Here is a 15521-nt window from a genome sequence, read left to right on the forward strand (position 1 = left end):
TTGATGAGGGACTTTGTTTTGGTTGCACTAAGTTACTGCTGCTCCTCTTACTAATGTCTTTTAGTCTTCTTGGCAGCTTTGTATCTTGCCACTGATCAGTCCCCTTCATGGTGTATTATGACCTACAGTGCAGCCGAGCATGTTTACAGAGTGATTATTTCTTTAAAATTGGGGCCCGGTTTCTCTCCCCTTTGCATTCCTCCTAATTATGTGCACATACTGTATACACCATTTGCTGAATTAGTGCTAATGAGGCCACTGACTGTACAGCTAAGTGTTAAGCATGATATAAATACAACTCATTAAGATCATTACTAGCTTACTCTCTGGAGAGGGAAGGCAAGATTGTTTCTGCACAGCCTTTATCCTCACCACACAAAGAGAGAAAGGAAAAAGTAAAAACTAGGCTAGACTGAATTTATATGTGGCATTGATGATCCTATAATATGCACAGAATGATGTTACATTAAGAATTTAGCATTCATCAAAACCTCTTCTGGGGTTTGCTTTCTTAAATGAAAACAAATTAACAGTTTTTGATCATTGCTCCCTTGTACCGCCAGCGTGGGGAGATGTCTTTTTGGAATAGTAGCAGCGTGGCTTCTAGGGAGGCTATTTGGCCTGTTGGTCTTTCTTTGAATTCACTTTAGTCTGAGCAACTATTGGAGATCTATTGGATTTGAATACATTCTACATTTACTGTGCAGTCCCCAGAGGATGAATCCTAATGAGATTCATATCTGCATCATCACAGTAACATTGTCACTGTGCATTCACACATTCAAAGCCTTTATTCTGTGAAAAAATGCACTCCAAAGGTCAGTTGAGGTTTAAATAAAACATCAGCAGTCCCATTTTGTATCTTTTACCACTTTCTGTGTCCCCAGATTCCCTGTTAGTGGTTGATTTGTTGTTGTTGCTGGAACCAGTCTCTTACTCACATTTAGAAAAAGAGTGGATCAGAAAAAGCAGTGCACAAATAATTATGTCAGAATATGAATTTGCATGAAGAATATTTATTTTATCCTTATGTGTCCTGGAAGGTGTGTTTGTGTCTTACATCTCTACTAAACTTTAATTAATGAAACATACAGTGCTATTTTTACTGGCACTTAGCTCGCCCATTTCTCTGCAGCTGTCCTATTGTGAACCTACTGTTCTCTCTGAAATGATCTCTGTATTAAACTATATTATATTATAATAAAATAATATAGATTCATTTTCTCAGCTTTGCAAATAGTGTATTTGTGTCAGTTTTCACTATTAACCAGAAACTGGTCCATTCAGGTAGTCTCAAGGGCAGCCTGAGACTTATAAACACAGATGAACTCTGAGGTGTCTCACATGCAGAAATATCAATTTAAGCAAATTATTTGTGTCCCAAAACCACAAGCTGCAAAAATACTCCATCTGTCAAATCGGAAATACACAGCCACACCTTTGAAGCTTCAAAAGAGCCTCAATGGAACTTCTGCATGAATGCTGACTCTATATTCCTCCCCCCACCAGTTTTTCTCCAGCCGAGTCATGTTTCGACTAGGCTGTGAAAAATTAAAGAGTTATTAGAACGATATTTATTTTATGTATTTAAAAAGCCATCTTGGGAGAGAGGCAATAGGATTTTTGATGGCTGCATAGTAGTGACTGAAATATAATAACATGGAGAATTAAGACTGAAAATGAGAGAGCAAGCGTGGTTAAAGAGATCTGAGGCTGAGACGTAGATGTTTTATTTTTACACTGATCCCTCTTAAGTGGCATCACAGGAGGGAGGGGAGCGTAGAGAAAAGAGCCAGTGGCAGAACAGCTGAAGGGGCTGTTGGAGAGAGCTGGCTTCCTCCCAGCTGTGTAACATCACATAATACCTCACGCTTTTATACTTACGTATGCACACAGTTTAGACATTGTTTCCTTTTGATGAAAGACTAGAAGTGACTTTGAAATCAAGTAAGCACGTAATAAGTTATGATAAAACAGGGAATGAATGTTGTCTTTGCGGGATTTGCACATAATTAGGATTGCAAGGAACGCTTGTTGGAAAGAATCTGTATTCTAGAGATACCTCAATAAATGGCGGACAAGGCTTTAACAGTTTGAGAGAGGCAATGGACCTGCCCATCATATTTCTAGCAGACTTTCTACTCTCTCTCTCTGTTATCCCTTTTGTGCCATTCTCCCTTGTTTGAAAATGGTGGTCAAAAGGGTGCCTGCATTAACAAACACCATTCTCTTTTTTTACCTCTCCTTTCCATTACTTTCTTCCTCCCATCTCCCGGCTTATTTGCTCCTTCCTCTGACTTCCTGTCTGTACGCTCTACACTTTTAATATTCGCCCCTTTCTACCTCTTCTCTTCACCCTCCCTCCTGTCCTGCTTTTGAACTGTGAATCTGCCACCATGACTGCCACTAAGGCCACATCCGAAGACACACACATGCTGAGAATAAGAAGAGACATGCATGCACGTCTCTGTTTTGAAGCTTGCACATTTCCAACAGCCATAATTACCTTATGCAAATAAGATCAACAAATAAACCATCTCATCCTGCTGGGTGACGGCATATAAGATGCCAAAAACCAAATCCAGTTGCTCATTTAATTAGAATAGAGGTGATGGGAGAGATACAACATTCACCTCCCACTCCCCGTGCGGGAAACTCTCAATAACAAATGTGTATCCACTGTCTTTTTGCCTATAGGCCTGAATCACAGTAGCAGTTATGGTTCCTGGTAAATTTACCTGTATTTTCTTGGTATATAAGAAAAAGGTTGCACGTTGCACCTAATTTAGCACAGGTGTTAAAGCCAGTTTCCTCCTGGATGGAAAATTATAGGCCGGGATGGTTGACTGCCCCTATCGATTTTTTATGATTTTTGAAAAATACTGCCATTTTTGAAAATGGCAGTATTGTCCTCTGAAGATTTAGATACCTGACAATGTTTTAAACCCAGTGTGTGACATGGCAAACCTAGTTTGGCCAGTGTAGTGCACCTTCTGTATCATTGGAGGAGAAAGAAAGACGGAGACGATGCAAGTTTATGGGTAATATCGCATCATAATGTTTAAGGTCACATAAGACTGTAAATGAAATTCTTACATATCTGTTTTAATGTTGAGCTTATTTGTTTCAGTGTCTCAAATGTCAAGAAACTGCCAGAGTTGTATAAACAAAGAATTTTATTAATTCACTTTTTATACATTTTAAATCCACAGACCGAAGTACATGGTTATAAGTGAGCTCTTTCACAGAACAGGGAGGCAGTTGTTAAGTAAAGTAAAACTTTGTGGATAATTTGTTTTGAGTTAAAGTGCAGATATAAAAACACTGTTATCACTACAGAAATGCACAATAGTAACAATACAGAATGTGCATATATGTGTGTGTGTGTATATATATATATGTATATATGTATATGTATATATATATATGTGTGTGACCAAGTCCAAGACCAAGTGTTAGTTTTTATTAGTTTTTATGCAAAGGAGTGGGTAAATAATAATTACTAATCATTATTGGAAAATGTAGTCAGCACGAAATGACATGTTCACCCTCTGTTTGTGCGTAAACAGGCAATTTATTCCTATTTTATAGGCTGACCCAAAGGAGCTGATTCGATTGGTCACGCAGCATGTATCTGCATATTCAGATTGGCCTGAGGAGCTGCAGAATTTGATCAACCAGCTGCATGTATACAATGAACGTTTGAGAGACTTTACCCAGGCCCAGGTGTTACAAGGTCTGGGTCGCGGTGTGGACGTCCAGCGCTTTAGCTCTGATGCTGATTACAAGAAAGAGACCATCCTTGGCCTCACTGAGTAAGTAGGGAGGAGACTTACTGTCACCTGAATGGCTAACCTTAGAGTTCACTAGTCTGCTGGAAGTAATCATTACTGTAGAAATAATTATTCCAACTGTGGGTTTGTACTTGTTATTGTGTGTTTTATATAGTTTCAAACACATATTCATATCAGTGGGAGGGGGGGTCTCCAACATTATGAAGTCTGATCATTATTTCTCTCTCTGCTTGTGTGTTTAGGACCCTGGATGACAGCGTATACAGAATCGCTCTGTCTCTGGCTAAGCGCTACAGTGTTCCTCTGTGGGAGGTCTACATGACTCACCTTGAGTTTCTCTTTACAGATAGCGGGTACGTGCACACGCATACAGGACATACACACACAAATTCAAACACTATCGCACACGCTCTTCCAGAACATTTTTAATCTAATTAACTTATGTGTTTGTTCACAGTGTCACATTAATTTGAAAAATCTGGTCTGCCACTAGGCCTCTAAAATACATTCATTTTCATAAAGAACTATATACTGACATGAAAAGAATTGAACTTAAGTTACACCACTGCCTCGGTTCTGCAAAGCTGGCCTAGAAATAGTAAAAATCACACTTAAAACACGTACACTTAAATCAAACATGTTGTGAAAGCATGTGTGTGTGTATGTGTTTTTGCTTGAGGACGTGGGAATGTTGGTGCTCATTGAGTCTATTTTCATCATTTATTTGCTCTCTGGCTTCGTAGCTGGGAATCTGACTAGCTCTGCACCTTTCCTTGTTTTAATAGAATGCCATTTCAGCAGGATGTCAGGATGTTTGTGGGTGAACCTGTGTGTGTGTGTGTGTGTGTGTGTGTGTGTGTGTGTGTGTGTGTGCACGCACACACGTATGGATCTGTGATAAATATCCCTTGTCACACTCTGATATAAGGAAATGGTTTATGGATCCACTTAACGATAAATTACAGCCTATAACTTCTTCGCCCTCCACTACAGCTGCTGTTTGCATGTGTGAATTTCTACTAAAATCTCAAGATCATAACAAATGCATGAAGAATATTCATGGTATAATCTTGACTAGGAGCACCTGTATTGATTTAACGGATGGATGGACACAGGATTGGATATAAATAGACAAGACAGGGGACACAACCCAAAGGAAAAGACGTAGATGGGATTTAGACTTTTATTGATCCCTGCAGGGAAATGCATTCTATGCATTTCACTCATCCTACATCCTGTGGAGTAGTAGCAGTGAGCCACATTGCAGTGCCCTGGCATCAAGTTCTTGAGCTTGTGGTAAAAGATGTGCATTGACTCTGCAGCCCGACTCCACTGAGATTTTCAATCCTGGTTGATTAAAAAGGTCTCTTGGTTTTATTATTTTCATTGAGGCTTAATATATATTAGCAGGGTGAATTGTTAAAACTCAACTGTTATATACCCAGTCTGATTTCCGTTGTCAATACTTAGCTGCAAACATTGCAAATGCATTGCATCCCAAATAAGTATAAAAAAGGCTGTTGGACTTTATTTGTTAGGTAAAAGAAACAAATTGGATGGAGAGAATGGTTGTTGGGTATAGAAATACCCACAAAATTATAGGGATGGAGGAGGAGGGAAGGAAGGGCCAGATAAATGGAGGAAGAAGAGATGGATGATAGAGCCAGAGTGTCCCTGGGACAGTCCTATTAACACAGAGTAAACGCTTTAGAGGAATCAATGGTGTTTGGTGTGTGTGTGTGTGTGTGTGTGTGTCAAGTGGGGAATAGGTCTAAGATGTACGCTGTGGCCTTTTAGCAACATGAATTTCAACAACTGTTATTGACATCATAATGACAACTATCAACCATTTAAATAGAATGAACAGGTGTGGATGTGTTTATCAGAAATCACCTGCTCAATCGCAGTGCCTGTTTCCTTGAGGCTCTGAATGTTGTACCTCTCACTCAAACCAATAATCAATTAAATGTTTTGTATATTTTGGTTTCCAGTGTCTCAGTTTTACCATCATTAATTTCTACCAGTGTATTTGACATAGCTTGTACATCATAGGTACCAGCTTGTCTTGCTAGGTTGGCTGTTGATTAATTTTAGTTGAAAGTATGAATTACTTGAGGCAGAGTGCACCGATGACATCAGTTAATATATGATCCAAACACATATCATCACATTTTACATTTCATACGGCACAGCTGAAGGCTTTGAATTTCAATTCCTACCTGCTGCCAGCAGTTGCTGACCACTTGTGCCACCTTTTCTGCAAATCACTGCCAGCCCATGATGACAAATTAATAGATCTTTGTGGCACCTTCCCTTGTGACTCATCCCCAAGATGTGTTTTGCTTTGAGCCTAATGAGGACTCCTCAGAGACAAAGCAGAAGCCTTTGAAAACTGCACCAGCTCTTTCCAGTCGCACATCTGGTGACCTCTTCAAATTATGTCAGAAATTGGCAGTGCCACACAGCTTACAGTCCTAGCTGTTTGACTTTTAAAGTGCTAAAATGATGACTGTATAGTCTGTAACACTGTCCATTGATTAAACTATTGGGCGCTAGATTATAATATTGTGGATAATAATAAACATTAAAAGACTCATATTATTCCCTTCAATACATTCTGCGACCTGGGGTCACCGTGACAGTTGAGGTGTTCAGTATCAGGTCATTTTGTCTTGAATCTACAAACTTTTTTCAGTCAAATGCATGAAGTTATTAACATGCTACTGTCTGTCTACAGTAGCCATCATCTGAGGGAAAACACATGCTGGTTTTTGTGGCGCAATGTTTGAGACCTACTACATTTAATTATATCAAATATTTCTCTCAAATTAAGTTAGTGGAAACACCTGTCTTGCTGTGTGTTCGTTTATGTGTGTGTGGCACGCTGATTGGCTTTCTTGACAAGGATAAATAAGGATGTTTAAAGAATTCAGTGGGAAAGTGGCTCATGCTGTTGCAACAAGCAGGTTTGCTACAGTACATTATATGTTCAGCTGCATTTGTTTGGCACTTTTGGTTCTGCTCTTTAGAGATTACTGAAGCATGATCCATGACCTGGAGCTTAACTGAACGTGCTTCTTGGAGTCACATGGGGGAACCTGAAAGGGCAAAAAACTGGACTCAAAATGTAACTTCACAACTTTTGGTTGAGTAATGGTCTTGCTAATGGTGAAACTGCATTTCTGACTGAATTGGAACAGGCGCTCTTTTCGACAGGACCTGCCATGTATGGCACATCACATTTGACACTTCAACAAAGCAGCCAGTTCATTTATGTCACCAGTTTCTCATTTACCCTGCTGTTTCAAAGTGCCACGTGTCTCTGTTGATTGACTGGGCTGCTATTTTTCCTTCACCACCTTAACCTCTCCCTTGTGTTTTGTACGATAAGGGCAGCTTTCAGATATGCACTCCTTTCCATTAATCTGACAGCATCTGACATGTTGGTTTCATGTCTGAATGAACACCCTGATCACTTTTCCATAAAATTTCTTACTATTGTCGGTCGTACCTGGTAATTGTAGTGTAATCATTTTCATTCTAAACTGCATTCAGTTACATTAATGGCAAGGCATACTCAAGATTATGACACACTGACATAGGAAGCTGCTATAAATAGCAGGCCTACCACAGGCGTGGAGACCAGAAACTGAGGTTGTAAACAATAAAAAAGTTGACATTAAAGTACAGAAAAGTAAACAGCAGTCTAGTCAAGAACTAAGGAACATTAAGCAATGAGACAAGTTGATGATTTCAGGTTTGTAATAAATCTTTTCTTGTTTCAGTATCACTGCATCTGACGGTTTGTTTCCTTGTGCTAGAGAATAACATTAACTTGGTTTTGTCTGCATTCAGTACAAGCTTAAGTAGGGTAAACTGAGACTTTAAGTTATTAAACACAAATTGGAGTTTATGATGGGTGAAGGTGCACAGCTACAGTTAGTTTCACAAAAAATGGAAAGTGTATGAATGTGTGAAAATGGCTGTAACTCCAGAATTGGTAAGGCACACACTTTAATGAGAGCTCTTGAATTAAAACTTAAAGTCTTGACTTAGCTCACATTTAAGTGATTTTAACTGCAGTGGTGTTGTACAGAGGTCAAATGCCAAAAAACATATCATCATTCCATGATTTGAAACTATATCATCTACATGATGGCTGTTTTTGTTCCATCAGCATAAATGCCTAAATTATTTACAAAGAATAAAAGTAGATCAAGAGCAGAACCAAGGGGCACTCCATTAATGATTAACTTTTAAGTCCTGTAAGTTTTTTACACTGAGTTTTACCTGTAAAACTTTGCATCCTTCTATGTATAGATACATACCTATATACTTTCTTACCTTCACTGCAGCTGAAATTGTACTGAGCCCTTTTTTAATATTCATAGTCCAGCTATTGAGATTTTTTTATTATAATATCATGTGTACTTCATGGCTCATTCTCAAGACTTGGATGTGTGTGTAATTTGTGATAGTCGAATACAAATAGCTTCAAAATTCTCTTGAATAGAACGGTATTCTACAGAACACACACGCGTTTCAAACCCCCTGCTGTGCAATAATTTGCAAACAAATTAGCTGTAAGAAAATACAGCTTGCGTAAATTCAAACGACAGTGATGTGCTGAATGATCATCATTGCTCTGCCAAAGCTCCCCTGGAGTTCAATTCTGGTTGTCTGATTACCACAGTAATTAAACACGCTTCTGCGCCTAGTTTTGTTTGGACATTGTCGAAAAGACAACAAACAGAATATGGTACAAGGAATTCTTAAATGTGTTCCTTGCTTCACCTTTTGCAACAATCAAGAAGATATTGTAATCACAAGCTCCTGAAATTACAGCCACACGTACACGACAGAGACAGTGTAGGTAGCTGTGTTATGTACAGACCGAAATATCACTAAGTGAACAGCAGTTGCAAAGCAAGCGTGCAGTAGAGTAGTAATAAAACTGTCACGGGCAAAGATGCAGAACAAAGAGAAGCTGAAAGCCATGGAGAAAGAAGAGAGAAGGTGCCTACGACCTGAGCAAAGAGGCACGCTGAACACTTTTTGTCGGTGGATACAGAGAAGAAAGACAGAGAGAAGATAACAACGAGATAAGAACTACTGTAACACTCGGTTAAATCTGAGTCTGACATGAGCACTGGCACGATCCGCCAGTCTCAGCTGTCTGCATTTCTGCCTGTGTGCACCTGCCAAGAAAACTCACAACCACCCTCAAAAGGTCCTACCTGTTGTTTCTCTTGCAGTTGCTTTTTTTGATGGTCACCTTGAAACCATAGTTGTTAGAAAGTGAAGCTTTAGACTCTGCATGCATGTGTGTTTAGTGAGTGAGAGGGTCTTTACTCAGAGTTGGTCTGTAGACTCCAGTCTTAATAAAACCCCTGTTGCAAGGATGATTAGCGTTATTTACATTATGAAGCTCATTGTCAGGTGCTGTGGTCTATATTTTTTAACCTCACAGCTAGCTCTGATGGAGAGCCCAGAGGAAACGTTCTGCTCTTTGATGCTGTCCCATTCTCACAGATAAACAGACTTTCACTTACACACAGATTGCTCAGAGCTTATTGGCAATTGCCGGCAACTAGCTTTACTTTGCCTTTGCCTTTTCATGCTTTGTATCTTGTTTAACTTTTGCTTGTGGTTCTGTGAGGTTTTCTTTCTTTTCCATTTTTTCTCTTCCTGGTCTTTTGCTTGTACTCTTTTCACTCATCCTCTCATTGCTCAGACCACCTGCTGCTGTTGACTTTTAGTCCTGTGGCAAACCATATTTTTAAAAAGCAAGTTGTGCACAACTCGACCAAATTGCTGCACTGGTTTTCACACACATCATTTTTTTCTACACTTTGAACTCAATATTTCCCCCCTTGCATTATCTGCTGAACTTCCCTATCTTGTCTCCTCTCTGTCTTCTTTTCTTCCAGTTTCTGTCCCCATTTTGCATTTTTTATGTTGGAGCTGACAGAGTTCTTAAACGTATTCTCAGCAGTAATCTATGAAATCCTCATCTTTTTTTCCGAGGGACTGTATCTTTGGTGATAAGCCTCCAGATTGCAGTGCTCGTGTTTTTGCACAGCAGTTTTCAGAAACTACTTTCCAACCAAATAGTCTCCAGTGCGGGTTGTTCTTTGATTTTTCCGTTGATGAAATTTGGATTTTGTCACTATTGCTGTTTTTCTTTTTCTGTTTTTATCTTTTTGAAACATGGTGGCTATTGCTGCTTATGTGAACAGCTTCACATAACCACTGTTTCTGATGCCAGAAACTTAAAGTGTTTCACACCCTGTAATCCAGTAAACATTTTTTTTTTTTGAGAGAAGACATATCTCAGACAGCAGATGCGTAAAGAAGCAAATGTAGAAAAGCTTTGAACTTGTGATAGGCAGGATTATGACTGTGTGTATTTATTGGTATAAAAATATGCATGATTAATTTTCATATGAAATAGTCAACGTCATTAAGTTACATACACTCATGATTTTGTTTTCTTCTAATGTTCCCCTTCCTTCTTTCTCCTCCTCCAGTCTTTCCACCAAGGATATTGAAGTTCGGAACGAGTCCCTCGGTCTGTTCGACACTTTGAAGTGTAACCCTCTGGCCTTTTACAACCACATGACCAAATATGTTCTGCCCACTGTGGAGGGGACCGATATGGGCCGCCTGCTCTACTACTACACCTTGCTGGATGCTGCAGGCTGTGAAAATTTTGTCTGCACAACTATAAAGCCAGACTCCCATGTCAAACTGCTCAAGAAGCTTCGAGCTGTTGCCAACGGTGAGATGAACATATTTTTATTCCTATTTCTCTGTTATTGTTGAAGTGATGGCACACCTACTTCATAACTGGAAGGTGGGTTTACAGGATGAACAAAAAGCAGGAATAATATGTCACTGCAGATATTACAAAAAGGCAACCTCCAGAATTAGTGAATACAGTTTATAACTGCTGGATAAAACAAATTTTCACCATAAACAGTATATCAAATCAGAATTGCCTCGCCCTTTTCCGTTCTTTCTTCTCTATATACCTTTTGTGCGCCAGTGTAAGAGCTGTAATTCACAAAATATTTGATTAACTTAGTTGTGGTCAACAGGAGCAGTGCTCTTGCCAAGCAGCACTGTTTTTTTTAGCCTGTAATGTCAATAACGGTTGACGGTGACTCACATACAGGTATTGGCGGTTCTTCTTTCCTATAGATATCCTCAAGACACCGGTGTTGTGTAGAAAAATCCAACAACTGAATCTCTGAATAAAAGTGGTGCAGTTGTTAATATTTCCCTGTGAAGAACAGCTACAGCTCCCACGATGACATCCCTATACTTTGAAACGCACATTTTATCTTTTATCTCTTCCTCATTTTGTCCTTTGATCTTGTTCCCCTGTAAATCCACCTGGTAAAGGTTTTCAAAATTGAAAAGTAACACGATTAAAACAGGCATAACTCTTCACATTAGCTTATTAGTAACAACGGAACCAATAAGCCTCTATATTCATTGTCAATCTACTTGACACTCTAGTCTCCTGAAACACTTGCAGCATAGCTTTTACCACTCCTACTTCTGTGGCTGTGCCCTCTTTAAGGATGCCATGTTGCTCTGTGTCAGCTGTTCAGAGCTATGGGTGGAGGTGGTGTCACTTTTCTGTGAGGTTCAGTAAAGGTCAACTGGGTGTCAGCTGTGTTTTCACGCCTCACTTCCTCCTTCTGCTCCTGATAACACCACAGGTTTTATTGGTGACACATGTCTCTGTTTAACACACATGCACACACATACACAAATCATCATACACACACACTTTTGAGTCATCAACATCGAGGCAGCCTTTTTACATAAACTAGTAAAAATGCACTTCACTTTGAGCTCACATTTTCTTTCACTCATACATAATTAGCATGTATTAGCACCTGACTGTTTGCAAGGCTTCACACCCACATCATTTTTTATGGTGGTAAATGATCTGATCTTCCGTATTTGTGTGTGGCAAAAGTAATCAGACTTCTAGTATTATGAGTTACATTAATGAACTGATGTTTAACAGAACATCCACGCAGCAGGACAACACTACAGCAATTAACACATAGTTGTGTTTTATCAAAGAATTGTTAAACCATAAAAATTGTTATCCTAAAGTCCTGACCTGAGTCCGGTAGAAATGTTCTGCTCCTGTGGCAGGCAGCTCACGTATGGAAGCCAACCCGCATCCATGAATTCAAACTGTTCCTTAAGAAAGAATGGGCTAAAATCCCTCCAAGCCAATGTACGGGGCTGATAAACAGTTGGCAGATATGTTTAGTTGAACAGTGAGAACGAGCCAGTCACGACAGCTAGAAGTTGTCGAGTATGATTTGTCCATTGCTCTCCTGGTTGAGTGAGCAAACGATGAAAAGGAGCAACAAAAGTGAGAACAAAGGCATACTTCAGAAATAAAATGTTTTCTGATGGTTCCACAGAGGTTATGTTCTAAAGCTCAAATAAATAGCCACAACTCCACTAAACCCTGCAGGAAGGATATGTGTCTGCTCTGCTTTGCCCTCTCTGCTCACTGCAGTGTGTGTGAGAGTGTGTAACCCACAGTCAAATGGCCAAGACAGGCAGACCTGAAATCAGATGCATGTTAAATATTTATGGAATCTCAATTTAGGCACTTCTGTGTAATGGAGGAATAGAGCATGTAAAAAATCAGTTAAACATGCCCCTTCCATTAAAGAAAAAAATAAAACCCTAATTTGATTGACACTTTTGGTAGCCGTGTTCCTGGATTTGGCAGATTAGACCAAAACACCACCTTCTGAACTTTTTAAATGCTGATGATCTCTCTTACTTAGCCTTGCCTTGTAGCTTAGATACAGTGGACCATTCACCGTTCTCAGGAGGGGTTAGCCAGTGATCGATTGCACAGCTGCCGCAACATGAGCTGCAATAAATACACATCACTCACTCACATATACGAGTACATGTACATCACTAAATGAATTAATACTCATCTGCTGGCACGTATACTGATTTCTTGATAGAAAAGAGTTACGAGCTAACACTGTCTATATCTCTCTAGCTCATTCACACACGCACTTCTGCCCACACAACGCACACAACCTGCTGTATTATAACCCACACATTCACACTCAAGTTGCAAAATTGACATACAGGCTGTTGCTGTGTCTCTAGGGCCACCAACTTTCTAATAACGCTGTCCAACTCTGAGACACACACATTTAAAATGACTCATTTGCAGTCCTGAACAGACACTTGCAAACTAACACTCACAAACCTGCTGACAGTGGCATTCAGACAGTGTAGAGACAGGTGGCGTGTGCCCAGTGTTCATCACAATTTCAGACACAGCATCAAGTGACTTGTCTGACTGTGCTCTCCCGAGGAAGGCGATGAGATGCAGCTTGGGTGTGGAGGAGACAGAAGCAGAGGGAGGTATGGGTGGGGTAGGGAGGAGACGGAGAGAGAGAGTACATGTGTAAGTGTATGTAACTCTTAAGTGACCGTCTGGGCCTGTCTGAAAGTTGTGTATGTGTCTGTGTGTTTTTGTGTATTTGAGGAATTCCAAGCAGCATAGACAGAGCACTCCCCGCAGACAGACCAATGTTAAATATTTAAAGCCCAGACAGGCCTCAGTGTTGCCACAGTAATGTGTCTGTCTGATAGACTAAGAGAACTCCACCAGCTCTCTCTCTCTACCATGCATGCACAAACACAGTGCAGGGGCAGGAGATACGATTCGCACAGACAGATCCACACGTAGATGGCACCACTTACTGTACACATATAGGTCACACTTTGTTCACATCAACCTTTTCTCTACTCCATGCATTTCTCTATATGACTTTTTGTTGCAAGATGTAATATTGGAAATGTAGTAGTGTTATCTATGTACTGTTAAAAGCACCTCTCTTGAAGCCTTAAATGTTGCTTATGTTGTATTAATTTGAAAGCTATATGTGATAACACTACAAATGCACAGTGCCTGAAAATTGATTCTATAGATTAGTAGTTGCAATGTAGTAAAATCTATCATATACATAGACCTAAATATTAAAGGCAGTCTTAACATCACATTACTTTGAATATTTAATAATTTTATTCAGAAAAGAGTCGATATCTAAAGCAGACATATTCAGCCTCACTGATTTATACAGCATCTAGGGAGAGTGCTCCACAGGGTCATGTTTACAAGAGTGATGTGGGAGCCTCCTGGTGCACCTCCTTGTTTTTATTCATATATGCTTAATGTGCTAAAGTGCAAGGTTCAGGTAAAGTGAAAACCAGACATATTTATTAAAATTTTTCCTAACAAAAGTCCATCTCTCTGGCAGGCTTAGACTACCGGAAGCTGACCGATGAATCTTTGGATCCGTTGGCCACTCTACAGCCAGTCCTGACCAGTCAAAACGTGCTGTCCATCTCCAAAGTTGCCCATCGATTGCCTCTGGCTGGTGGTGAAGGGGCAACCGTGTCCCCCAGTGCAGTGCATGCAGTTTGGTTGCAGAAGCTGTTTTGGAAAGGAGACCCTCAGCTGTTAAAAAGACCCCCACAGACTGAACAAGACTACCTCCATGCTTACGACACATGTGCCAAATACCTTGACAGGCTGGCCCCTGCTGATGCTGTCCACTTCCTGGATAGTATCACTTTCTCACCTGATGCAGCCAAACATGTAAGCCAACATTTTGGCAAGCAACTGCGTTAATGTTGTTTGTTTTTACCCTGAATACAGGCCGGCTTTTTAATATGGATTACTCTATGCCAGACAGAAATGAGCAAATAGTAGTATGACACAGTACAGTGTGGAGGAGGCTCTGTTTTCTATTACCATCTCAGACAGGACCTGGTGGGAGCTGGGCATACAGACAATTTGTAATTACAGCATAGAAGGTAGTTGGTTTCAGGCAGCCACTCTGACAGGATTCATATTCTGTAAAAAGGAAGAATTGTGGGGATTTTCAATCACTACATCAAACTGTCATATTCCTCTCTCCCTACTCTTTATTGTCTGGCTGGTCGTCTCTCATGCCTCTGGCTCAATTTTTGGAATGTCAAAAGCCCCTTCCTAATTTTAAATATATTATTCTGTTCACATCCTCACTCTGTCGCCTCAAAGCACATACCAGTCATGATTTATAAAATAAATTATAAAATTGCTCAAGAAATGTCAGCCACATAATTACAGCACTCTGAAAAATTGTCCTGCAGAGGACTTAAAGTGCCTCAGCTCACCTTATCAATAGTAGCCCTAGTGTTTTGTTTTTTTCATACTGGCACCCTGCCACCTCACCTCTCCAGACTTTCCCCTTTCTTCCATTTTTGTCTTATGCGCCCTCTCTTTCCCTGTGACTCAGAGAGAGTTCATTGATCTCTCTCTACTTCAGAGCCAATTAAACTCCAATTCCCAACAGGCATTATTGTTTTCCCACTGTGCTTTTTAACATGCAGATTACCTCTCAGAAACACACTGTCTTCCAATTTTTCTGTATTCCCTGTACCCCTGAGGGGGAAAACCATAACCCTTGTAGGTATTTAGAAAACATCTGACCTTTCACACAATCATGCCCCCCCCCCCCCCCACAATGATTCGATCCATCTGGTGATATGGATGGCTGAGACTTACCGTACCTCCTCCTGGATGCATTTTTGAACGGAAGAGTGTTGGCATTTTTCCCTTCTCTGAAGTACTGATCTTAGATAGCCTCTTTAGTAGCATCCAAGCCTCTT

General features: G+C 40.1%; 1 protein-coding gene across 1 annotated transcript in view; it reads left to right on the plus strand.

The window, feature by feature from the left end:
* Positions 1-15521, plus strand: part of nbas (NBAS subunit of NRZ tethering complex) — a 129319-nt gene that overhangs the window by 72580 nt on the left and 41218 nt on the right. Inside the window, exons 42-45 of the mRNA XM_026341022.1 lie at positions 3592-3815; positions 4037-4147; positions 10325-10575; positions 14126-14466. Of these exons, the coding sequence (XP_026196807.1) occupies positions 3592-3815; positions 4037-4147; positions 10325-10575; positions 14126-14466 (927 nt within the window). The remainder of the gene's footprint in view (positions 1-3591; positions 3816-4036; positions 4148-10324; positions 10576-14125; positions 14467-15521) is intronic.

The sequence above is a fragment of the Anabas testudineus genome, chromosome 24, assembly GCF_900324465.2.
Source record: "Anabas testudineus chromosome 24, fAnaTes1.2, whole genome shotgun sequence".
In the NCBI taxonomy this organism is placed as follows: Eukaryota; Metazoa; Chordata; class Actinopteri; order Anabantiformes; family Anabantidae; genus Anabas; species Anabas testudineus.